At 47.4% G+C, this 25,679-nt stretch overlaps 1 protein-coding gene across 20 annotated transcripts in view; it reads right to left on the bottom strand.

Annotated features, from left to right (window-relative positions):
- LOC130367542 (uncharacterized) overlaps window positions 1–25,679 on the bottom strand; it is a 352,795-nt gene that overhangs the window by 110,696 nt on the left and 216,420 nt on the right. For 19 of the 20 annotated variants that reach the window (XR_008892098.1, XM_056570003.1, XM_056570002.1 and 16 more), the window contains 4 exons: window positions 9,999–10,283; window positions 8,357–8,641; window positions 6,891–7,175; window positions 397–681 (listed from right to left, as the gene is read on the bottom strand). Coding sequence is in view for 19 of the 20 variants with exons in the window: in XM_056570003.1 (XP_056425978.1) it covers window positions 397–681; window positions 6,891–7,175; window positions 8,357–8,641; window positions 9,999–10,283 (1,140 nt within the window). In the remaining variant the exon portion in view is untranslated. The remainder of the gene's footprint in view (window positions 1–396; window positions 682–6,890; window positions 7,176–8,356; window positions 8,642–9,998; window positions 10,284–25,679) is intronic. The other variant, XM_056570016.1, reaches the window with a different exon arrangement.

Genomic DNA, 25,679 nt, shown 5'->3' with positions numbered 1-25,679 from the left:
TCAACAAGTATCATCACACACATACTGTACAATATCTATAGGTCTGATAACTTATTAAAGATTTCAGTCTATTCCTTTATGACAGGGACCATTCCCGCCCCGATCCTCTATAGAAAAGATCTCATTGTGTCCTGACACCTAAAGAATTATCAGCAGCCTGGACACGGACTATGGTTCTACAAAGTCATTTTATTATAGGTTGACCTAATAATAAACATTGTTTGTTGGAACGAAAAAACTGACAGGTTTTAATTGAAATAATTAAAAAAAAAATCTTCAATTTATAAAAAAAATAAATGTAAAATACGTTCCTTATGATTAAAATATTTACTATATATCTACACAGAGGAGAGTGATATATGTGGAGAAATAAATGCAGATCACAGTAACACTTACTTTGTACTAATTTTAATAGATCCTTCGGCTTTTTCAGATATTCCATGACCCTGGGATTGTATTCATACAAAGTGTCATAAACCTTCTCTTTGTCAGAGTCATCACAGTATCTGATAATATCATACAGACTTCTCATTATGTCCTCAGGTCCTGATATTTCCATTATATAATCCAGCTCTTCTCTTGTCAGCAGATTATTCCTGTACAGATCAGATATAACTGGATATATAATTTTTATTCCATCAATCAGATCCTGTTCATGTCGGTCTATAAAGTGATTTCCAGCTGTAGAGACAAGAAATACAAGAATCACACAGAGGGATGAGGATGAACAATCTAACGTTTTACCTGATGTCATTTATTGTAGATAATGTAAGTGATGTCAGAGGAGAAGGACCATCAGTCTATATATGAGGAGGGGATAATATAGTCCCTGTTCACACCAGGATTGTCCATCAGTCTATATATGAGGAGGGGATAATATAGTCCCTGTTCACACCAGGATTGTCCATCAGTCTATATATGAGGAGGGGATAATATAGTCCCTGTTCACACCTGGATTGTCCATCAGTCTATATATGAGGAGGGGATAATATAGTCCCTGTTCACACCAGGATTGTCCATCAGTCTATATATGAGGAGGGGATAATATAGTCCCTGTTCACACCAGGATTGTCCATACAGCTGTCAGTATACATCTGTACATAGAAAAGTATATGATACTTTATATATAATCAGGCCCATTCCCTCCCTGATCCTCTATAGAGAAGATGTAATTGTCCCTGACACCTACAGCGTTATCAGCAGCCTGGACACTGACTATGGTTCTACAGGCAGGGGCCATTTTCTATAGGTTGCCCCAAGAATAAACATTATATGTTGGGTGAAAAAATAAAGTTTTAATAGAAAAAAGTTAAAAATGCTTCAATTTATAACAAAATTTAATTATGAATAAAATATTCTTCATGTATCTACACAGAGGAGGAGGAGAGCAATATAGGTGGAGAAATATACAGATCTGTTACGCCGAGCGCTCCGGGTCCCTGCTCCTCCCAGGAGTGCTCGTGGCGTTCACCTCCGTGCAGCGCCCCGGTCAGACCCGCTGACCGGGAGCGCTACACTAGTGTCACCGGCCGGGATGCGACCCGCGTAGCGTGACGCGCCCGCCTGCGTCTCGCATCCCAATCTCCTCACCTGCCCCATCCTCCGTCTGCTCAGTCCCGGCGCGCGCAGCCCCGCTCCCTAGGGCACGCGCGCGCCGGCTCTCTGAGATTTAAAGGGCCAGTGCGCCATTGATTGGCGCCTGGCCCAATCAGTACGTGCACCTGTGCCCTCCTTATAAAAACCCACTTACCCTTCATATCATCGCCGGATCTTGTTGCCTAGTGCCATGTGAAAGCGTTTTCTGTGTTCCCAAGCCTGTGTTCCAGACCTTCTGCTGTTGCCCCTGACTACGACCCTTGCTGCCTGCCCTGACCTTCTGCTACGTCCGACCTTGCTCTTGCCTTGTCCTTCTGTACCGCGCCTGTCTCAGCTGTCAGCTGGGGTTGAGTCGCTATCAGATGGAACGACCTGGGGGTTACCTGCCGCTGCAAGTCCATCCCGCTTTGCGGCGGGCTCTGGTGAAAACCAGTAACCCCTTAGACTCCGTTCCCCTGGTACGGCCCATGTCATCACCCCACTGACACAGAGGATCCACCACCAGTGTCCTCGCTGCATACCAGTCCGGATCCTGACAGTAGATCTGGCCATGGATCCCGCTGAGGTCCCGCTGCCTAGTGTCGCTGACCTAACCACGGTGGTCGCCCAGCAATCCCAACAGATCACTCAACAAGGACAGCAGCTGACTCAACTGACCGTCATACTGTAACAACTTTTGCCACAGCTTCAGCAATCATCTCCTCCGCCAGCTCCTGGATCTCCTCCGCAGCGAGTGGCCGCTCCCAGCCTCCGCCTGTCTCTACCGGACAAGTTTGATGGTGATTCTAAACATTGCCGTGGATTCCTGTCCCAGTGTTCCCTACACTTAGAAATGATGTCGGACCAATTCCCCACTGAACGGTCTAAGGTGGCTTTCGTGGTCAGTCTCCTGTCTGGAAAGGCCTTGTCATGGGCCACACCGCTCTGGGACCGCAATGATCCTGCCACTGCTACTATCCAGTCCTTCCTAGTCCAAGGGAGTTCTTCCGTAGGCGAATACGCCATCCAGTTTCGTACCCTCGCCTCACAGCTATCCTGGAACAATGAGGCCCTCTGCGCGACCTTCAAGAAAGGCTTATCCAGCAACATCAAATATGTACTGGCCACACGAGAAATTCCTGCCAACCTGTCTGAACTTATCCATTTGGCCACCCGCATTGACATGCGTTTCTCTGAAAGATGCCAGGAGCTCCGACAGGAAAAGGATCTTGTTCACACAAGGCGATTTCTCTCCCCGGCTCCTCTCTTCCAAAGTCCACTGCAATCTGTTCCTGCGCCTTCTGCCGAGGAGGCTATGCAAGTGGATCGGTCCCGCTTGACCCTACAAGAGAGGACTCGCCGCCGTAACGAGAATCTATGCCGGTACTGTGCTAGTACCGAACACTTCCTAAAAGACTGTCCTATCTTCCCTCCACGTCTGGAGAGACGCACTCCGTTACCTCACAAAGGTGAGACGACTCTAGGTGTGAATTCTGCTTCTCCACGTCTCACTGTGCCTGTGCGGATTTCTCCTTCTGCCAACTCCTCCTTCTCTGCTGTGGCCTTCTTGGACTCCGGTTCAGCAGGAAATTTAATTTTGGCCTCTTTTGTTAATAGGTTCAGCATCCCAGTGACCTGTCTCGTCAAGCCGCTCTACATTTCTTCTGTCAACGGATAAAAATTGGACTGCACTGTGCGTTACCGCACAGAACCCCTGCTTATGAGCATTGGACTGCATCGCGAAAAAATAGAATTTCTTGTCCTGCCCAACTGCACCTCTGAAATCCTCCTCGGTCTGCCATGGCTCCAACGTCATTCTCCCACCCTTGACTGGACCACCGGGGAGATCAAAAGTTGGGGTCCATATTGCCTCAAACGATGCCTAACGTCTGCTTACACTTGTCAAACCCCTGTGGCTCCATCTATATCTTCCCAAGGCCTACCAGGACTTTGCTGATGTTTTCTGCAAAAAACAAGCAGAGATCTTATCACCTCATAGGCCTTATGACTGCCCCATTGACCTCCTTCCTGGTACCACTCCACCCCGGGGCAGGATCTACCCTCTATCTGCCCCAGAGACTCAAGCCATATCCGACTATATCCAGGAGAACCTAAAGAGAGGTTTTATTCCGAAGTCCTCATCCCCTGCTGGAGCGGGGTTCTTCTTTGTCTCTAAAAAAGATGGATCTTTACGACCATGCATTGACTACCGCGGTCTAAATAAAATCACCATCAAAAACCGCTATCCCCTGCCTTTGATCTCTGAACTCTTTGACCGCCTTCGTGGTGCCAATATTTTCACTAAATTGGACTTAAGAGGCGCATATAATCTTATTCGCATCAGGAAAGGTGATGAGTGGAAGACCGCATTCAATACCAGAGACGGACATTTCGAATATCTAGTTATGCCCTTTGGGCTCTGCAACGCCCCTGCAGTCTTCCAGGACTTCGTTAATGAGATATTTCGGGACTTATTATATACCTGGTTTGTGGTTTACCTGGACGACATCTTGATTTTCTCCTCAAACCTGCAGGAACACCGTCGTCATGTCTGTCTAGTGCTCCAGAGACTTTGTGAAAATCACCTGTATGCCAAAATGGAAAAATGTCTCTTTGAATGCAATTCTCTTCCTTTCCTAGGTTACCTAGTGTCTGGGTAAGGGCTTCAAATGGACCCAGATAAACTCTCAGCGGTTTTAGATTGGCCGCGCGATCCAACACTTTCTGGGATTTGCCAACTATTACCGACAGTTTATTCCCCATTTCTCCACCATTGTGGCCCCTATTGTAGCCCTGACCAGGAAGAATGCCAACCCCAAGTCATGGCCTCCTCAAGCTGATGAGGCCTTCAATCGTCTCAAAACTGCCTTCACTTCTGCTCCAGTGCTGTCCAGACCTGATCCATCGAAACCTTTCTTTCTGGAAGTGGACGCCTCTTCAGTCGGAGCCGGAGCCGTACTTCTCCAAAAAAAACTCTACCGGACGTAACATTACTTGTGGTTTCTTCTCTAAAACTTTCTCTCCGGCAGAAAAAAATTACTCCATTGGAGATCGTGAACTTCTAGCCATTAAGTTAGCACTCGAAGAATGGAGGCATCTATTGGAGGGTTCCAAATACCCCATTGTCATTTACACTGACCACAAAAATCTCTCGTACCTCCAGTCTGCTCAGCGTCTGAATCCTCGCCAGGCTAGATGGTCATTGTTTTTTGCCCGCTTTAACTTCGAGATTCACTTTCATCCTGCAGACAAAAACGTCAGGGCTGACGCCCTCTCACGTTCCTCTGATGCCACCGAATCTGAAGCCCCTCTGCAGCATATCGTACCGCCTGAGTGCCTGGTCTCCTCTGGTCCAGCTTCTTTGGGACAAACTCCTCCTGGAAAGACTTTTGTTCCTCCACGCCAGCGCCTCAAGATCCTCAAATGGGGACATTCCTCTCACCTTGCTGGCCATGCTAGCATTAAAAAGTCCATCCAGCTTATTTCTCGTTTGTATTGGTGACGTCACTGATTTCATTCGGGCCTGTACAGTTTGCGCCTGGGATAAGACCCCTCGCCAGAAGCCTGCTGGACTCCTCCTTCCTTTACCCGTCCCCGAGCAGCCATGGTCCCAAATTGCCATGGATTTTATTACGGATCTGCCTGTATCCCATGGCAACACCCTCATCTGGGTGGTGGTTGATCGTTTCTCCAAAATGGCACACTTCATTCCACTTCCAGGTCTTCCTTCTGCGCCACAATTGGCGAAGCAATTTTTTATGCATATTTTTCGCCTTCACGGGCTTCCCACGCATATCGTCTCGGATAGAGGCGTTCAATTTATGTCGAAATTTTGGAGAGCTCCCTGTAACCAATTAAAAATCAAATTAAATTTCTCGTCCTCCTATCACCCCCAATCCAATGGACAAGTAGAGAGCGTAAACCAGATTCTTGGTGACTATTTGCGACATTTTGTCTCCTCCCGCAAAGACGATTGGGTCGACCTTCTACCCTGGGCTGAATCCTCGTACAATTTCAAAAATTCGGAATCCTCTGCCAAATCCCCATTCTTTGTGGTGTACGGCCGTCACCCTTTGCCTCCCCTCCCCATTCCCACTTCTTCTGGACTGCCTGCTGTAGATGAAGTTACCCGGGACTTCTCTGTTATATGGAAGGAGACTCAAAAGTCGCTCCTACTGGCCTCGTCTCGTATGAAGAGACATGCTGACAAGAAGAGAAGAACTCCTCCTGTCTTTGCTCCTGGGGACAAACTGTGGCTCTCTGCCAAGTATATCCGCTTTCGTGTTCCCAGCTACAAGCTGGGCCCACGTTACCGTGGACCATTTAAAATCAAGAGTCAAATCAATCCTGTCTCCTACAAACTTCATCTTCCTCCTTCTCTTCGTATTACTAACTCCTTTCATGTTTCCCTTCTCAAACCTCTCGTTCTTAACCGCTTTTCCCCCAAGGTCACGGCTCCTGCTCCTGTCTCTGACTCCTCTGATGTCTTCACTGTAAAGGAAATTATCGTAGACTGGGAGAATTGTGGCCCCGAAGAGAGGTCTTGGGAACCCGAGGATAATATCCTCGACAAGGAGCTCATCCACAAGTTCCTAGGCTCCAAAAAGAGGGGGAGACTAAAGGGGGGGGGGGTACTGTTACGCCGAGCGCTCCAGGTCCCTGCTCCTCCCCGGAGCGCTCGCGGCATTCACCTCCGTGCAGCGCCCCGGTCAGACCCGCTGACCGGGAGCGCTGCACTAGTGTCACCGGCGGGGATCCCAATCTCCTCACTTGCCCCGTCCTCAGTCTGCTCAGTCCCGGCGCGCGCAGCCCCACTCCCAATCTCTGAGATTTAAAGGGCCAGTGCGCCATTGATTGGCGCCTGGCCCAATCAGTACCTGCACCTGTGCCCTCCTTATAAAAACCCACTTCCCCTTCCTGTCATCATCAGATCTTGTTGCCTAGTGCCCAGTGAAAGCGTTTTCTGTGTTCCCAAGCCTGTGTTCCAGACCTTCTGCTGTTGCTCCTGACTATGACCCTTGCTGCCTGCCCTGACCATCTGCTACGTCCGACCTTGCTCTTGCCTTGTCCTTCTGTACCGTGCCTGTCTCCGCTGTCAGCTGGGGTTGAGTCGCTATCGGGTGGAACAACCTGGGGGTTACCTGCCGCAACAAGTCCATCCCGCTTTGCGGCGGGCTCTGGTGAAAACCAGTAACCCCTTAGACTCCGTTCCCCTGGAACGGCCCACGTCATCACCCCACTGACACAGAGGATCCACCACCAGTGTCCTCGCTGCATACCTATCCGTATCTTGACAAGATCACAGTAACACTTACCTGTTACTAATTTTGATGGATCCTTCGGCTTTTTCAGATATTCCATGACCCTGGGATTGCACTTATACAAAGCGGCATAAACTTTCTCTTTATCAGAGTCATCGCAGTATCTGATAATATAATACAGACGTCTCATCCTGTCCTCAGGTTCTGATATTTCCATTATATAATCCCGCTCTTCTCTTGTCAGCAGATCATACCAGTACAGATCGGATATAACTGGATCTACATTTTTTATTCCACCAATCAGATACTGTTTGTGTCGGTCTATAACGTGATCTCCAGCTGTAGAGACAAGAAATACAAGAATCACACAGAGGGATGAGGATGAACAATCTAATGTTTTACCTGATTTAATTTATTGTAGATAATGTAAGTGATGTCAGAGGAGAAGGACCATCAGTCTATATATGAGGAGGGGATAATATAGTCCCTGTTCACACCAGGATTGTCCATAAAGCTGTGAGTATACATCTGTACATAGAAAAGTATACCATACTTTATGTAACGAAGCTGGATTGGATCCTCTACCTGTGTGGCTGATGACTCGGACCGTATCGGGGAGCGGAGTCTAAGGTTCAGCTGGTCTTCAACAGAGCCCGCCGCAAGGCAGGATGGGCTTGCTGTGGCAGGCGATACCCAGATCGCTACCCCGAAACGGCTTGACCACACAGGTAACTGGGCAAGGCGAGGTACCGAAGGAGGAAGCTGTAGCGTAGTCAACGAAGCAGAAGGTCAAGGCAGGCGGCAAAGGTTCGCAGTCAAAAAACGTAGCAGGAAGGTCTGGATACACGGGTATGGCAAAACAGGCAATATGGAACGCTTTCTCTCAGGCAATAGGCACTGAAGATCCAGCAGGGAAGTGTGGGAGGTGCAAACAACAACTGATAATGTGGTGTCAGGTGTATTCACTGATTATGGGCGTACTGGCCCCTTAAATCTCAGAGCTCCGGCGCGCGCACGCCCTAAGGGACGGGGACACACGTGCCTGAGCTGAGAATGAGAGAGAGCTGCAGGAGCAGAACGAGGGGAGTGACGGGCCGTGATTCGCATGCGGGCGCGTCTCGCGATGCGAATCCCGGTCCCGCAGGCGGTCGGGGACAGAGGGACACTGCGCTCACGGCCGATGCTTGCGGCCGGAGCTCAGTGTGTAACACTTTACAATATAATCAGGCCCATTCCCTTCCCGATCCTCTATAGAGAAGATGTAATTGTCTCCTGACACCTACAGCGTTATCAGCAGCCTGGACAAGGACTATGGTTCTACAGGCAGGGGCCATTTTCTATAGGTTGCCCCAAGATTAAACATTATTTATTGGGTGAAAAAATAACAGTCTCAATAGAAAAAAGTAAAAAATGCTTCAATTAATAACATTTAATTATGAATAAAATATTCTTCATGTATCTACACAGAGGAGGAGAGCAAAATATGTGGAGAAATAGATGCAGATCACAGTAACACTTACTTGTTACTAACTTTGATGGATCCTTCGGCTTTTTCAAGAAATTAATGACCCTGGGATTGTACTTATACAAAGTGTCATAAACCTTCTCTTTGTCAGAGAAATCCCGGTATCTGATAATATCATACAGACGTCTCATCATGTCCTCAGGTTCTGATATTTCCATTATATAATCCCGCTCTTCTCCTGTCAGCAGATTATTCCTGTGCAGATCAGATATAACTGGTTCTACATTTTTTATTCCATTAATCAGATCCTGTTTGTGTCGGTCTATAACGTGATCTCCAGCTGTAGAGACAAGAAATACAAGAATCACACAGATAATGTAGATAATGTAAGTGATGTCAGAGGAGAAGGACCATCAGTCTATATATGAGGAGGGGATAATATAGTCCCTGTTCACACCAGGATAGTCCATACAGCTGTCAGTATTGAACAACAAGTATCATCACACACATACTGTACAATATCTATAGGTCTGAACTTATTAAAGATTTCAGTCTATTCCTTTATGACAGGGACCATTCCCGCCCCGATCCTCTATAGAGAAGATCTTATTGTGCCTGGACACCCTCTATGGTTCTACAGGAAGAGTCATTCTATAATAGAAAAAATATATAATATAAAATAGCATCACTGGCACTCACCTCTAAAAATGAAAAACTTTATTAGTCCATTAAAACTAGGCAAATCTCCAGCAGAGAATCACTGCACACAGTAGTGATAAGGAGAAAGTACTAAAACAAAGAGGAGTGTTATGGATCTGGTGCACAGTAGCGTTAGGGATCCTAGGTCTGAATGACCATAATGAATTAACTCCTTCACCTGACACCTAAAGAATTATCAGCAGCCTGGACACTGACTATGGTTCTACAGCCATTTTATTATAGGTTGTTTATTGAAAAGAAAAACTAACAGGTTTTAATTGAAATAATTTAAAAAATCTTCAATTTATAAAAAAAATAAATAAATGTAAAATACGTTCCTCATGATTAAAATATTTACTACAGTGGTCCCTCAACATACGATGGTAATTCGTTCCAAACCAGCCATCGTTTGTCAAATCCATCGTATGTTGAGGGATTCGTGCAACGTAAAGTATAGGAAGCTGTACTCACCTGTCCCCGCCGCTCCCGATGGTGTCCCCGCCGCTCCCGATGGTGTCCCCAGGCCTACGCTGGGCTCTCCTGGTCTTCTCCGGTCCTCTGCTTTCTTCCACAAGGCCTTACGCCGCTGCATACGCCATTCCTATTGGATGACGGGACGGCGTGTGCAGCTTCGTATTGACGTCACCGGAGAGGGCCGAGAAGACACCGGAGGACCAGCGCTGGACCCGAAGGGCACCCTGGAGCATCGTGGAGGGGTAAGTAATACTCACCGCACCACACAGGGAACATTAAGCTGCTATCCGGCAGCAGCTTAAGCATTTTGCTCTGCCGGATAGCACTTAATGCGATGGCCCCGACATAAAAAAGCATCGTATGTCGATGCTGACATCGACATGCGATGGCCTCTGAGAGACCATCGTATGTCGATTTGATCATATGTCGGGGCCATCGTAGGTCGGGGGGTCACTGTATATATCTACACAGAGGAGGAGAGCGATATATGTGGAGAAATAGATACAGATCACAGTAACACTTACTTTTTACTAATTTTGATGGATCCTTCGGCTTTTTCAGATATTCCATGATACTGGGATTGTACTTATACAAAGTGTCATAAACCTTTTCTTTGTCAGAGTCATCACAGTATCTGATAATATCATACAGACTTCTCATTATGTCCTCAGGTTCTGATATTTCCATTATATAATCCCGCTCTCCTCCTGTCAGCAAATTATTCCAGTACAGATCATATATAACTGGACGTACATTTTTTATTCCATTAATCAGATCCTGTTCATGTCGGTCTATAAAGTGATCTCCAGCTGTAGAGACAAGAAATACAAGAATCACACAGAGGGATGAGGATGAACAATCTAATGTTTTACCTGATGTCATTTATTGTAGATAATGTAAGTGATGTCAGAGGAGAAGGACCATCAGTCTATAAATGAGGAGGGGATAATATAGCCCCTGTTCACACCACGATTTTCTTTATCCCATGGATTTGTATTTATTTATTTTTTTATTCCGTTGACAAATATAAAACTTTTTAAAAATAAATAAATATATTTAAAATCACCCAATTCTGACCACTGTAAGGGAGATTTATTAAGGGATTTAGAGGGTTTTTTATTATAAAAGTCACAAAAAGTGACACGTGCACCTAAGCAATTTTTGTGCGACTTTTGTGGGTAATCATAAAATACCAATCAGCCGTACCTAAGCAATTTTCAGTTTTCACTTTGCAGTGGTCGAAATTTACCAAGTGCAAAACTGAAAAAGTCACAAGTGTAAGGCCCCTTTCACACTTTAAAGTTGCTCCGTTAAAAGACCTGTTATGAGCCTTAATAACGGATGTTAAACGGCTGTTACAAAGTTGAAATGTGTCTTACATCACCAAAGTGATATGTATCACAGTTTAATGTGTTTTATCTTTTCCTTTTCTGTATTTTATACTTGTTATAAATTGGAAAAAACTTCTTTAAAATAAACAATTATTCAAAAAAAAAAAAAAAAGTCTATGGGATTTTTTGATTGTCCGTTATGACCTGTTATAGCACGTCATGAATAACAGACGTTATTTGTAACGGAAGAAAAAACGGCACATGCACTAATTTTTCTTCAATTTTTGACATTGAAGTCTATGGCAAACGGATGAGCCTTTATGGCATCCGTTTGCATCTGGGCTATAATATCTGTTATTACTTCTGAGCATGCTCAGAAGTGGTGACATCAGCAGACTCCTGCAGTGCTGAGGGACTACTACTACCCCCCATGATTGAACAGACTTGTTTCCATCATGGGAGTAGTAATTCCCCGGCTGCGGGAGTCTGCAAGTGGCTAGGGAGGCTACATTAGTGTTTGTACTACAACCCCCATCATGGAACAGAGTATGTTCCCTGATGGAGCTTGTAGTACATGGGCTGAGGGATTGATTGCACTGGGTCTCACTTCCGAGACCCCATGCGATCAGAAGTTAGTAAAATGGGAGCAGGCGGTATTCTCCACTCCCCAGCGATGTAAGATGTATTTTACTTTCAATTTTAAATTCCCCACCAGGGAGCCCTGAATGGCTGGTACTGAGGAGCCATTCAGGACTCCTGGCGGGGTTTTCAAATATAAGCGCTGCTTTGGGAAAAGATATATAGAGTCGCTATATATAGAGTCTTCCCCCTGCTGCGCTATATAAGTCTTGCCCCCCGCAGCGCATTTATATAGGTATTGTTCCCCACTGCGCATGTGTATATATATTTTCCCCCCGCAGCGTTATCATAAGCCCCCGGCAGCGCTATGAATGAAAAGTATTCTATTAGCAGCGCATCGGGCCAGGAAGCCGGCCGGCCCGCTGCGCTGCTGACAGAATACTTGTCTTTCATAGCGATTCGGCGGCGGCATATGAACATAGAAGCACTGTGGGGGCCAGATAACGCTATATGTCTGGCCCCCACAGCGCTTCTATAATCATATGCCTCTGCAGCGCTATGAATGAAAAGTATTCTAACAGCAGCGCATCTGGCCGGGAAGCAGCATGGCCCGATGCGCTGCTGAAAGAATACTTGTCATTCATAGCGCTGCGGTGGCATCTGTATATAGATGCGCTGCGGGGGTCAGACATACATCCATATGTCTGGCCCCCACAGCGGTTCTATAATCATATGCCTTCGCAGCTCTATGAATAAAACGTATTCTATAACTGCAGCGCTGGGAAACCAGCCAGACCGATGCGCTGCTGATAGAATACTTGTCATTCATAGTGCTGTGAAGGCATATGATTATAGAAGCATTGTGGGGGCCAGACATATGGATATATGTCTGACCCCCGCAGCGCATCTATATACAGGGGAGGAATCACACATATACACATGGGGGGAATAAGGGGACGCACTGAAGTTTAAAAACCCCGCCGGGAACCCTGAATGGCTCCTCCGTACCGGCCATTCAGGGCTCCCGGCGGGTAATTTAAAAATTAAAGTAGAATACACCACCCGCTCCCCTGTTTAATAACTTCAAATCAAATCGGGTGTCAGAAGTGAGACCCTGTGCGATCAATCCCTCAGCCCCTATACTACAACCCCCATCATGGAACAGTCTGTTCCATGACGGGGGTAGCAGTACAAACACTAATGTAGCCTCCGCAGCCAGTGGCAGACTCCCACAGCTGGGAAACTACTACTCCCATCATGGAAAAAAGTCTGTTCCATGATGGGAGTAGTAGGAGTCCCGGCTGTGGGAGTCTGTAGACAGAGGTGTTAAAATGGCTGTACATGACAGATGTTATAACGGGTCTTAACGGATGAATATACCTGTTATTTTGATGGATGTTATTCAGCCATTAGCACCCGTTATTTCATCCTTTATTATACATCCGTTTTTACACAGTAAACTGATGTTTAATAAAGGATGAATACTCAATGTGAAAGGAGCCTAAGTCTCAAGTGTCTTACAAACTTGCCTTTGACATAATTTTTAAAAAGTCACACAAAAAGTCCCAACTGCAACTTTTTGCACAGCTCCGCCCACATCTACCACCGGCCCACTAGCTATTGCACTAAAACTCCCAGCATGCCCTTACAGTGAGGACATGCTGGGAGTTATAGTTCCAACGGCTTGCGGGCAGGTGGCTGGGGAGTGAAGCCGACTGACAGGAATAAGAAATCACTGCACTGTAAGTCACACCGACTCCGACTCGTACTAAATTTAGATTGGAATAAAAAAAAAAGCATGTTTAAATGTCCCAATTCACAAAAAGTTATAATTAATGACTTCTCTACTTTAAGAATAAAGACCAATGCATGCAGTGCCTCACGTAACCGCAAAATGAACACGTTAAGTGACCGTGAAGAAGCTTTTCATGTGCTTTACTATATGGCACGCAACGCACAATTAGGAGCGGCAATACTTATACTTTCCATAGTGTTGTGTCCTGCTGTTACAGGGAACCCATGGGTAACCTAACCTCTCACTGATAAGGGGTTAAGGAAGTATGTTTTTTGCAGGACTAGAGACACTTGTATAAGTGAAGGGAATGGAGGGTCAATAGTTCAAGACTGAAGCTGTAAACCATTGAAAAAACTGCTGCCATTCAGCTAAGGCTATAAAAACTTGTAAATTCGATTGTTAGCTTAAAGGGGTACTCCGCACCTAGACATCTTATGCCCTATCCAAAGGATAGGGGATAAGATGTCAGATCACCGGGGTCCCGCTGCTGGGGACCCCCGGGATTGCTGCTGCGGCACCGCGCTATCATTAGTGCACAGAGCGATACAGGGGTTGGAGCACCGTTACGTCATGGCTCTGCCCCTCGTGATGTCACGGCCAGCCCCCTCAATACAAGTCTATGCGAGGGGGCGTGACGGTATTCACGCCCCCTGCCATAGACTTGCATTAAGGGGGCGGGCCGTGATGTCACGAGGGGCGGAGCTATGAAATTACGCTGCTCCGTCCACTATATCGCTCTGTATCCGTCCCCCGAACTCGCTCTGTGTAGTAATGAAAGCGCGGTGCCGCAGCGGCGATCCCGGGGGTCGCCAGCAGCGGGACCCCAGGGATAAGATGTCTAGGGGCGGAGTACCCCTTTAAACTTTAAACATGACTATGGGATTCCACTAGGGAAATCGTGTTTTATAATAAAAGCCCCTTCCTTGATCCTCCCACTGCCCTATCTTCAGCAGCAGATCAGCACACAAACTGTTCAATACAGTAGACTGTTGGCTTCCCAGCCAGTAGTCCTGTGGTAATGACAGGTATGTTACCTTTCTTTCCTTCAAGGAATGTATAAAATACATTCGCATATTAATACAGAGAGTCGGAGTCGGAAGTACAGAAAACTCCGGAGACGGAGTATTTATCTACCGACTCCACAGCCCTGGAACCCATGATTGGTCAGGATCGCCTGTCCAATCACAGCTGCCAGAGGGAAATATAAAGTTAGGCTGGGTTCACACTACGTTTTGTCCCATACGGGACTGCATACGGCAGGGGGAGCTGAAAACTTGCGCTCCCGTATGCCTTCATATGCGGTCCCGTATGTAATTCATTTCAATGAGCTGACCGGAGTGAAACGCTGACTCCGGTCGGCTCATTTTTGCCCCGTATGCGGTTTTCCCACCGCACCTAAAATAGGGGGTGCTGCAAGGGAGGTCGTGGGGGTTCCCAGCGGCGGAACCCCCAGGATCAGACATCTTATCCTCTATACCTTGGATAGGGATAAGATGTCTAAGGGCAGAGAACCCCTTTAATGTTAATAAATGGTTATAGAGTGCTTGTGGAGGAGTGTTCTTTAGAATAAACGTGTTTTTTTTTTATTTTTTTTTATTCACTTTACAGGCTTAGAAGTGGAAGCTGTCTTATAGATGTAGTCTATTACTAATTGGTGGTTAGCACTAGCTGTTTCTGTGGCTAACGTTAAGCCCAAGCTTAGTAAAAATCTCCATCTATTAGACAGTTTCTACCACTAAGCCTGCAAAGTAAATAAAAAATAAATAAAAAACAACACCACAATGTTTAAAAAACTTTTATTTGAAAAAAAAAAACACTCCCCACAAGCCCTTGTTAACCATTTTATTAATATTAACCTGTTGGGGACAAAGGGCATACTTGTACGTCCTGAGTCCGCTCCCATTCTACAACGCAGGGCCACGCCGTGGCCCCGTATTATAGCGGGTCGGCCAAGTTGAACACCGCGTCTAAAGTGAAAGTAAACTAAAGCCAGTTAGCTCAGGGAGCTGTTCGGGATCGCCGCAATATAATTGTGGCATCACGAACAGCTGTAGGACAGCAGGAGGGTCCCTGCCTTCCTCCTCGCAGTCCTATCGCCGAATGACTGCTCAGTGCCTGAGATCCAGGCATGAGCTGTCAAGCGGCAGAATAATTGATCAATGGTTTCCTATGAGAAACCATTGATCAATGTAAAAGATCAGTGTGTGCAGTGTTATAGCCCCCTATGGGAGCTATAACATTGCAAAAAAAAAAAGGTAATAAAAATCATTTAACCCCTTCCCTAATAAAAGTTGAATCACCCCCCTTTCCCCATAAAAAAAAACAAAACTGTGTAAATAAAAATAAACATATGTGGTATCGCTGCGTGTGGAAATGTCCGAATTATAAAAATATATAGTTAATTAAACCGCATGGTCAATGGCGTACACGCAAAAAAAAATTCCAAAGTCTAAAATATTGTATTTTTGGTCACTTTTTATATCATGAAAACATGAATAAAAAGCGATCAAAAAGTCCGATCAATACAAAAATGGTACCTCTAAAAACTTCAGATCACGTAGCAATAAATGAGCTCTCATACCACCCCATACGCGGAAAAATTAAAAAAAAGTTATAGGGGTCAGAAGATGACAATTTTAAACATATAAATTTTCCTGCATGTAGTTATGATTTTATCCAAAAGTATGACAAAATCAAACCTACTTAAGTAGGGTATCATTTTAATCTTATGGACCTACAGAATAAATAGAAGGTGTAATTTTTACCAAAAAATTTACTGCGTAGAAACGGAAGCCCACAAAAGCTAAAAAATTTTGTTTTTTCTTCAATTTTGTCGCACAATGTTTTTTTTTTTCATTTCGTCGTAGACTTTTGGGTAAAATGACTAATGTCATTACAAAGTAGATTTGGTGGCGCAATAAATAAGCCATCAATTGGATTTTTTAAAGGTAAGCAGGAAAAAATGAAAGTGCAAAAACGGAAAAACCCTGGTAATTAAAGGGGTTAAACAAAAAAAAAAAAAAACGCTGGTCATTGACATAGTCTAGTCGTAGTACAATGAACCCGAAGTAGTCCTTTGCATACATGGGTCTGAAATGAGAAGAAAAAAAAAATGGGCTAGTACAGTTAGGGGGAAAGTGGAAAAAATTTAATAAATACACACACACATTTTGCACATTTTTGCACTTGAGGTGGGGTTACAAAGTGGTGTTCTGAAGTCATTTATTGTTTTTTGCTTATGTGAGCCAAATTTATCAACCCCCTGTGATAGTATGATAAATATGTCCCACTTAAACAAAACCAAAGCAAAAAAAAATAATAAAATGACTACAGAACTCGCTTACCACAGCAAACAATAATAAATGTCCCTCTATAAACTTTTTTATTTTTCTGTCTACAGGACTGTGGGGCTAATTTTTTGCACCATGATTTCTATTTTTTTCAGTAACATTTCGGAGTACATTGGACTTGTATTTAATTTTTGCTGACATATGATGTGACCAAAAATCAGCAAGTTTAGGAGTCTAAGGTGCCGCTGGTCTTCACCAGAGCCCGCCGCAAGGCAGGATGGATTTGCTGTGGCAGTCGACACCCAGGTCGCTACCCACGATACGACTCAACCCCACAGGTAGCTGGGCGAGGCAAAATACAGAAGGATGAGACAGAGGCGTAGTCGGACTCAGCAGAAGGTCAAGGCAGGCGGTAAAGGTGCAGAGGCAAATAACGTAGCGGAAGGGTCGGAACACGGGCAAGGCAAACGGACAGTATGGAACGCTTAATCTCAGGCAAATGGCACTGAAGATCTGGCAGGGAAGTGTGGGAGGTGCAGGGACTGTATAATGTAGTGTCAAGTGTTTCACATAGTGAAGACCTGATTCACCCTCTCAACCTGTCCATTAGATTGAGGGTGATAGGCAGAGGAAAAATCCAGCTTAATTTGGAGACGTGAGCAGAGGGCCCGCCAGAGCTTAGATACGAACTGGACTTCACGGTCAGATACAATATGTGAGGGCAAACCATGCAAACGGAAGATGTGGCAGGGGAACAGTTTAGCAAGCTGCGGTGCAGATGGAAGTCCAGGCAGCAGCACAAAATGAGCCATTTTAGAAAACTGGTCCACTACCACCCACACAACATTATTGCCTCCGGAAAACGGAAGGCCAGCAATGAAGTCCATAGCAATATAAGTCCAGGGAAGCTCTGGAACAGGCAAAGGCTGTAGAAGACCTGCAGGTTTAAAACGAGGGGTCTTATCCCGGGCACAGACCAAACTGGAACGGACAAAATAACGGCATCCTGTCTTAGAGTAGGCCACAATAATGTCTGGAGATATGCTGTAAGGACTTACAAGTTCCAAAATGACCAGCTAGAAGAGAGGAATGACCCCATTTCAAGACTAGGAGTCTTAAACGGGGTGACACGTAAGTCTTTTCAGGAGGCAGGTGCTAAGGATTAGTTGGGGCTGCAGAGATGAGATGCTCAGAAGGAATAATATGCTGAGGAGTGGATTCTCGGTCTTGTACATCATAAGACCTGGAAAAAGAGTCGGCTCGAAGATTCTTCTCTGCAGGACGGAAGAGGATGTAAAAGTCAAATCTAGAGAAGAACAGAGACCAACTGGCCTGTCGGGGGTTGAGACGTTGGGCTGTCTGAAGGTATAGCAAGTTTTTGTGATCAGAATATATAGTAACATGATGTACTGAACCTTCCAAGAGATGATGCCATTCTTCCAGGGCCAGCTTTATAGCCAAAAGTTCACGGTCTCTTTTAGAATAGAATAGTTTTTCTCTGCGGGAGAGAAGGTTTTAGAAAAAAACACCGGTTACAGTTCTTCCCTTAGGGGACTTTTGTGTTAAGACAGCTCCTGCTCCAACCGAAGATGCATCCACCTCCAAAAGAAAAGGCTTGCCAGAGTTGGGTCTAGACAGGACCGGGCCGAAGCAAAGGAAGACTTTAACTGTTTAAAAGTATCTTCCCCCTCTGGAGTCCAGACCTTGGGATTAGAAGTCTTCTTGGTGAGAGAGACAATGGGCGCAACCAAGGTGTAGTAATGTGGAATAAACTGCCTATAGTAATTGGCAAAACCAAGAAAATGCTGAATAGCTTTTAAGCCTTTAGGTCGGGACCAGTCCAGTACAGCTGACAACTTGTTAGGATCCACCTGGAGACCTTGACTAGTGACAATGTAAACCAGAAAAGGAAGACTGGATTTTTCGAAAACACACTTCTCAAGTTTAGCTTGTAAAGATGGTTGTCACGAAGACGTTGTAATACCTGGCGGATGTGGAAACGGTGAGTCTGAATATTGGGTGAGTAGATGAGTAAATCGTCGAAATAGACCATGACACAGGTGTATTCGAGGTCACAAAAGCTATCATTAACAAACTCCTGGAAGACTGCTGGAGCATTACATAGTCTGAACGGCATCACCACATACTCAAAATGTCCATCCTGAGTATTAAATGCAGTCTTCCACTCGTCACCTTCTCTTATGCGAATCAGGTTATAGGCACCTCGAAGGTCTAGTTTGGAGAAGATCCTTGTCCCATGGAGACGAATAACTCCGAGATCAAGGAAAGAGGGTAGCGGTTCTTGACGGTGATTTTATTCAGTCCCCGGTAGTCAATGCAGGGTCGCAAAGAACCGTCTTTTTTCTCTACGAAGAAGAATCCGGCTCCTGCAGGGGAAGATGACTTCCTGATAAAACCTTTCTGAAGATTTTCTTGAATATAATTAGACATGGCCTGAGTTTTAGGAATAGACAGAGGGTAAATTCTTGTCCCGGGCAATAAGTCTATAGCACAATCATAGGGACGATGAGGTGGCAATAAGGAGATTTTTGTACACTTATCGTAAAATCTCTTTTTCAAAGGATTCATTGGGGGACACAGACCGTGGGTTTATGCTGCTGTCTCTAGGTGTGACACTATGGCAATAAAAAAAGTCGGCTCCTCCCAGCAGGATATACCCGCCTTCAGGTTCTGAGCTAGTCAGTTTAAGGTCAAGAGCAATAGGAGGAGACCATCAGGTCAAAGAAAAACCCAAAACTGTCCGAGAACCAGAAGAAAAAACATAACTGAACACACCCTCGGACAGAGAGCCAAGGGAAACCCCAAAAAGGGCGAGAGCTGTGTCCCCCAATGGATCCTTCGAGAAAGAGATTTTACGGTAAGTGTACAAAAATCTCCTTTTCTCTATCGGCTCCATTGGGGGACAAAGACCGTGGGACGTACCAAAGCCATCCCTTGGGTGGGCAGATAAGCAGCCAGGCAGACGGCCGTTCCACTGCCGCCTGCAACACTGTACAGCCCAGACTAGCATTAACCGATGCGAAGGTATGAACACGGTAGAACCTCGAGAACGTGTGCAAAGACGACCAGGTAGCCGCCATGCAAATCTGCGAGGTCGAGGCTCTATTCTGGAGAGCCTAGGATGCCCCAACAGAACGGGTAGAATGAGCCACAACCCTGAAAGGAGGAATCTTCCCCTTACAGCGATAGGCTTCCGAAATGGCGGACCGAATCCACCGAGAATTGGTGGCCTTGGAAGCAGGTTGTCCATTGCGACGACCTTCCGTAATGACGAAAAAGGAATCACACTGACGAAACGAAGAAGTGATGGAGAGATAAGACCGAACAGCCCGAACTACATCCAGCTTGTGTAGTAAGCGCTCCTTAGGATGAGAAGGAGCAGGAAAAAAGGACGGGAGGACAATGTCCACATTGAGATGAAAAGCCGAGACCACCATAGGCAAAAAGGAAGGATCCGGCCAGAAAACAACCTTGTCCTGGTGGATCACCAGAAACTGAGAATGGCAGGAAAGAGCTGCCAATTCCGACACCCTCCGGATGGAGGTGATAGCAACAAGAAATGCCACTTTCCAAGAAAGAAGGCAGAGAGACACCACTCTAAGTGGTTCAAAGGGTGCACCCTGGAGGGCACTCAGAACCAAATTTAAGTCCCAAGGGGAAGAGGGTGACCGATAAGGAGGAACAGCGTGCGCCAATCCTTGAAGGAAGGTCCGGACATGAGAATTAGAAGCCAGGGGCCGCTGGAAAAGAACAGCAAGGGCTGAAACCTGACCTTTAAGTGAACTGAGAGACAACCCCAGTTCCAACCCCGACTGCAAAAAGGAGAGAAGACGGGGAACCAAGAAGGTTACCGGGGAGAAGTCCTGAGCTTCACACCAACGAAAATAAGACCGCCAAGTACGGTGGTAAATTCTTGCGGAGGAGGGCTTACGAGCCCTTAGCATGGTGTGAATGACTTGGGAAGAGAACCCGTGGGCCCTCAAACCCGTGGTCTCAACCGCCACGCCGTCAAATGCAGCGACTGTAAATTGGGTTGGCAAAGAGGACCCTGAGAGAGCAGGTCCGGGTGGAGCGGAAGGCGCAGTGGAGCGCCGACCAGGAGCCTGACTACGTCGGCATACCACGACCTTCTGGACCAATCTGCAGCTACCAGAATGGTGGGAACGTCCTCTGCCTTGAGCTACCTCAGCACCCTGGGAAGGAGCGGAAGAGGAGGGAACAGACAGGGTAGGGCAAACCCCGCCCAAGGAATCACTAGGGCGTCCACGGCCAGGACCTGAGGGTCCCGGGACTTGGACACAAAAGGAAGGATCTTCCGATTGTGCCGGGACGCGAAGAGGTCCATGTCCGGAATGCCCCAGAGGTCGCAGAGCAGCGAGAAGATCTCCGGATGAAGAGACCACTCGCCGCGTCGGGGGAGGATCGACTGAGGAAGTCCGCTTCCCAGTTGAGCACCCCCGGAAAGCGAATCGCCGAAATGGCCGGAACCTTGCTCTTCGCCCAGGCGAGAATCCTGGTCACCTCGGCCATGGCTGCCGAGCTGCGAGTGCCACCCTGCCGATTTATGTACGCCACGGCCGTGGCGTTGTCCGACTGAACGCGGACTGAAGATGGGACTCCCAATGAAGACAAAGAAGAATCGCCCGTAATTCCAATATGTTTATCGGAAGAAGGGCCTCCTGGGGGGACCAGAGTCCCTGAACCGTCCAATCCCTGAACAGGCTGGCATCCGTTGTAACAAACTGCCAGTGAAGGGGAAGAAACGACCGCCCTTAGAGAAGAAGGGGGGAGCGGAGCCACCAGAAGCAGAAACTGACGGACCCTGCGAGGGAGAACAATCTGACGATCGAGGGACAGAGGGGACCTGTTCCATCGGGAGAGAATCGCCAGTTGAAGGGGGTGGTAATGAAACTGGGCAAAGGGTACGGCCTCTATAGTTGCCACCATTCGACCGTGTCGAATAGAAGTCCCAGGAAGGTTAGAGAGGGTAGGACGGAGGACTGACTTGTCCTGGTTGACCATCCACCCGAAGCTAGTCAGAGTGTGGAGAGTGACGTCCAGATTCTCCAGAGTTTGGGCTCTGGTTGGAGCCTTGATGAGAAGGTCGTCCAGATAGGGTATCACTGAGATTCCCCTCGATCGAAACAGGCCCATCACTGGCGCAAGGATCTTTGTAAAGACCCGAGGAGCCGTGGCTAGACCGAAGGGGAAGGCTACGAATTGAAAGTGCCCCTCCGAAACCGCAAAGCGGAGGTACCGATGATGGCCTGGGAATATCGGCACATGGAGGTAGGCGTCCTTGATGTCCACCGATGAAAGTAACTCCCCTTGTTCCAGGGACGCCACCACCAAAAGGAGATATTCCATTCGGAAGTGGCGGTGAGAAGGTGACGGGTGAGACGCTTGAGATCTAAGATTGGTCGCACAGAACAGTCCTTCTTGGGGACCACAAAAAGATTTGAATAGAAACCCCGAAACCGTTCCCCTGGAGGAACGGGAGCGATAACCCCCTGGGGAAGCAGAGACTGGAGAGCTTCGAAATTTGCTTCGCCAGAGGAGGAGTCCGGGGGGCCCGGAAGTGAAAAAAGCGATCCCTCGGAAGGGAGGCGAATTTGATTCGGTAACCGCTGGACACCACGTCCCTGACCCAGGAGTCCTGAATGTGTGAAGACCAGATGTCTCGAAAAAGCAAGAGACGTCCTCCCACCCGAGAAAAAAACGCGGGTGGGGGCCTCACTTCATGCAGAAGTGGGTTTGCAATTGCCTGATTTGGGCGCAAAACGGTCCGACTTCCATGTCCGACTTCCAAGACGGGCGTGCCCGGAACGAGGGAGCCTTCTTGTACCCCCAGGACGAAGGTTCGCCGAAACGATCGTAGGGGTGGCGTCACTCCTGCTCTGTTGCTGGCATCATCCATTGTGCTCTCTACGAGTGGTATGCATGTTTGTATTTTTAAGTTATGTGCACTTTATAGAGGTCCTTCCTTGACCATTAGATGTATGCACTTTATCAAATGCACCATGCACCTTTATTGAATTATATTTCCTATGCACATGAGCAGGTAGTGTCGCCCCTTTTTGTCTAGTCTCCCCCAGTTGGTCTGCCTTTCCCTTGTTCTCATGTTTTTAATGTAACTAATAAAAGTGATCATGCTTTAATTCTATCTAAATGACTCCGTTTTCCTTGGTGTTTTGTTTACTAATTTGTGGAAGTCATATATGAAGCCCTTTGTACTGGGGATAAAAATATAGTTTTTTAGACATAGTACATGTCTTATTGATACATTTTTACCCTGGTACTATGTTGCTATTTTATTTTTTGTAATTGTCCCGCCAGGGCGCCTGCCCGGACCCTTTGCTGGAGCCAGAGGTCCGAAAGGGCAGAAAGAAAAAGGACTTTCTTTGGGAAGTAGGGCGAGCCTTATTTTGAGGTAACAAGGAACTCTTACCTCCCGTTGCCTCAGAGATAATCTCATCAAGGAGTTTGCCAAAAAAAGAGGCCACCCGTAAAGGGAAGCTCAGTGACAGACCTTTTGGAAGCGGCATCCGCATTCCAAGCTTTAGAGGGGCGGAGAGCCGCTAGGTGACCCACAGCAAAGGCAGACAATGGGCTGACTGCATGGAAGCTGTGCACAGAAAGTCCGCAGCTTTAGAGCATTGGAGAGCCAGAGCAGATAGATCCTCTGGGGGGGTATCCCGCGAAAGCAACCTGATGGAGCTTTTGGCACCACTCCGACAGGGCCTTGGACACCCATGTCGAAGCGAAGATGGGAAGAAGAGAAGAGCCAGCTGCTTCAGAAGCAAACTTCGCTAAGGATTCTACCTTCTTGTCCGTGGGATCCTTGAAGGCAGGGGCATCTGCCAGAGGCAGTGTAGTCGCCTTAGAGATCCGGGAGATTGGTGGATCCACTGAGGGAGGGGAAACCACCTTAGTGACAAAGTCCTTGTCAAATGTATAATGTTCTTGAATTGTCTTTATTCCCGGGAACCTCTTTTCTGGATGTTTCCATGCAGATTCCAGAATGTTGTCAAGGTCAGCGTGAGAGCTGAACCTTTGAGGTGCTGGCTTAGCACAATGAAAGGATACTCCTGGAGTGACATCCGAAGATCCTGGGTCCTTTAAGTGAAAGGTGTCTCTTATGGCCACAACCAATGAGTTCAGAGCGGTCCTCTGAGTCAGTTGCCGGCTCGGAAGCCTCGTCCGCCAGTTCACCAGGAGAAAGTGAACGAGTAGAGGTAGTCCTGGAGGGGGGCGACCCTGACCGGGTACGCGGCTCTGGCGTGGCAGAGCAGCGACTCCGAGAACGTCCTCTGGAGGAGCAACGTTTGTGCCCAGATGACAGGGGGGGGGCGGGACCCACGAGGGGAACGCTCACGTCTATCAGAAGACTCAATGGAAGAGTCAGACGAGGCACCCCTAGCACGCTTGTGAGAGCGTGAAGTACGGGGAAATGAGGAGAGGGCCCTCTCAGAGGTCCTGAGCAGGGAAGACCCCTTCCAGGCGGACACCATTTTTCGGGAGGCCTCAGCCACCGAACGGGAGACTTGGGTCAAATCAGCCATATACTGGGTCAGGGAAGAAAACCAGGCTGGAGGAGCAGCAGAACCCACTGGGACAGCAGTGGAGCAGGCAGGGCAAGAGGGTTCAGCAGAGCCAGACATCTTGGTATTACAGTGCTTACAGATATAATAAGTCACTGAATTTCCAGGTTTCTGTTTGGAGGGAGGAACAGCCCTGGGTACGGACATAATGTGGGAAAAGAGAAGACTGGAACTTTCTCACCCTAGCCTGTGTCCCGTCAGCTGCAGAGAGGAGAACTCGCTCCGTGCAGCCAGAGAGACTGAACAGGCCAGCCAATAGGGAGGGAGGGGCGTGTCTGAAGAAAGGCACACAGTAACGGACCCCTTCACATAGAAAATCGCGCCCACGGCGCTCATTGGACACTGATTCGCGCCCCTGAGAGCTCCCAGCCCAGTGGGCGGAGCTACAGACCAGCCGAAGAAGAACTGTCATGATACCCGCTCCTTGTCCCGAGCGCACCTGCCTAGGCGCATATGCGCTCGGGGGAATAGAGCGGGCGGCCAAAACGCCGGCAGAGGCTGCCGGCGAAAGTGGAAGTAAGCCGGCGCTAAAGCGCCCGGCTCGAAGCAGCGCCACGGCTGTCAGCTGCGTATAAGGTGCTGCAGGCATAAGGAAAGTAAGCCGGCGCTGAGAGCGTCCGGCCCAACACAGCGCCGCAGCTGACAGCCGCATATGAGGCACTGGAGTAGTTGCACCAACACACACACACAACATAGTAAAGTGCCCCATACTACATGCCCCATAAAGTAAGGTGCCTTATAATAAATGCCCCCTCATGTGCCACTGCTCCCCCAGCATAAAGTGCAGCACCTGTCCATAAACTGAAGGTGGGCCAAAACAGGGGGTCTCCAGAGGTTGCGAGTCCATATCTATGGAGAAAAGGGGGGAAAGTACTTACCTCAGTCAAAAGAACTTACCTAATGGAGTCTTCAGTGAAGTCTTCAGTCAGCTTTAGTTACCTGCATCATGCCTGGCTGCTATGCACGAGAGAGGCGAGCAGGGAAATAGGGGACCTGGACCCATGAGGTACCAAACCAAGCGCTGACCGTTGGCGAGGGGGGGTTAACAGCACATATACGCAATGTCTGCGCACCCTTACTCGCAATGGGGAAACTGGGAACCGGAGTCCCTGAGTCCCCACCTGAAAACAGAAAATAAAAGGAATAAAAAAACTAACACGTCCCTATACTAGGGGAAAAAAAAAATCAGAAGACTTGGTCTGGAGAAGTCCAGACCACGTCCACCTCCTTCAGACACTAAGCTTAAACTGACTAGCTCAGAGCCTAAAGGCGGGTATATCCTGCTGGGAGGAGCCGACTATTTTTTATTGCCTTAGTGTCACACCTCCTAGAGACAGGAGCATACACCCACGGTCTGTGTCCCCCAATGGAGCCGATAGAGAAATTTCAGCTTGTTTCTCACTGAAGACATCAACATAGTCCTGAAGAAACAAAGGCAAACCGGGCAGAGTAGTAGAAGGAGGCACCCGCTTAAACGGACGAGTATTAATGCAGTGATTGTTGCAATAAGGTCCCCAATGGAGAACTTCTCCCATTTTCCAATCCAGCTGCAGGGCATGGAGTTGCAACCAAGGAAGGCCAAGCAGGA

Source organism: Hyla sarda, chromosome 4 (genome assembly GCF_029499605.1).
Source record: "Hyla sarda isolate aHylSar1 chromosome 4, aHylSar1.hap1, whole genome shotgun sequence".
NCBI lineage: Eukaryota > Metazoa > Chordata > Amphibia > Anura > Hylidae > Hyla > Hyla sarda.
This window is presented reverse-complemented; position numbering and strand designations above follow the sequence as displayed.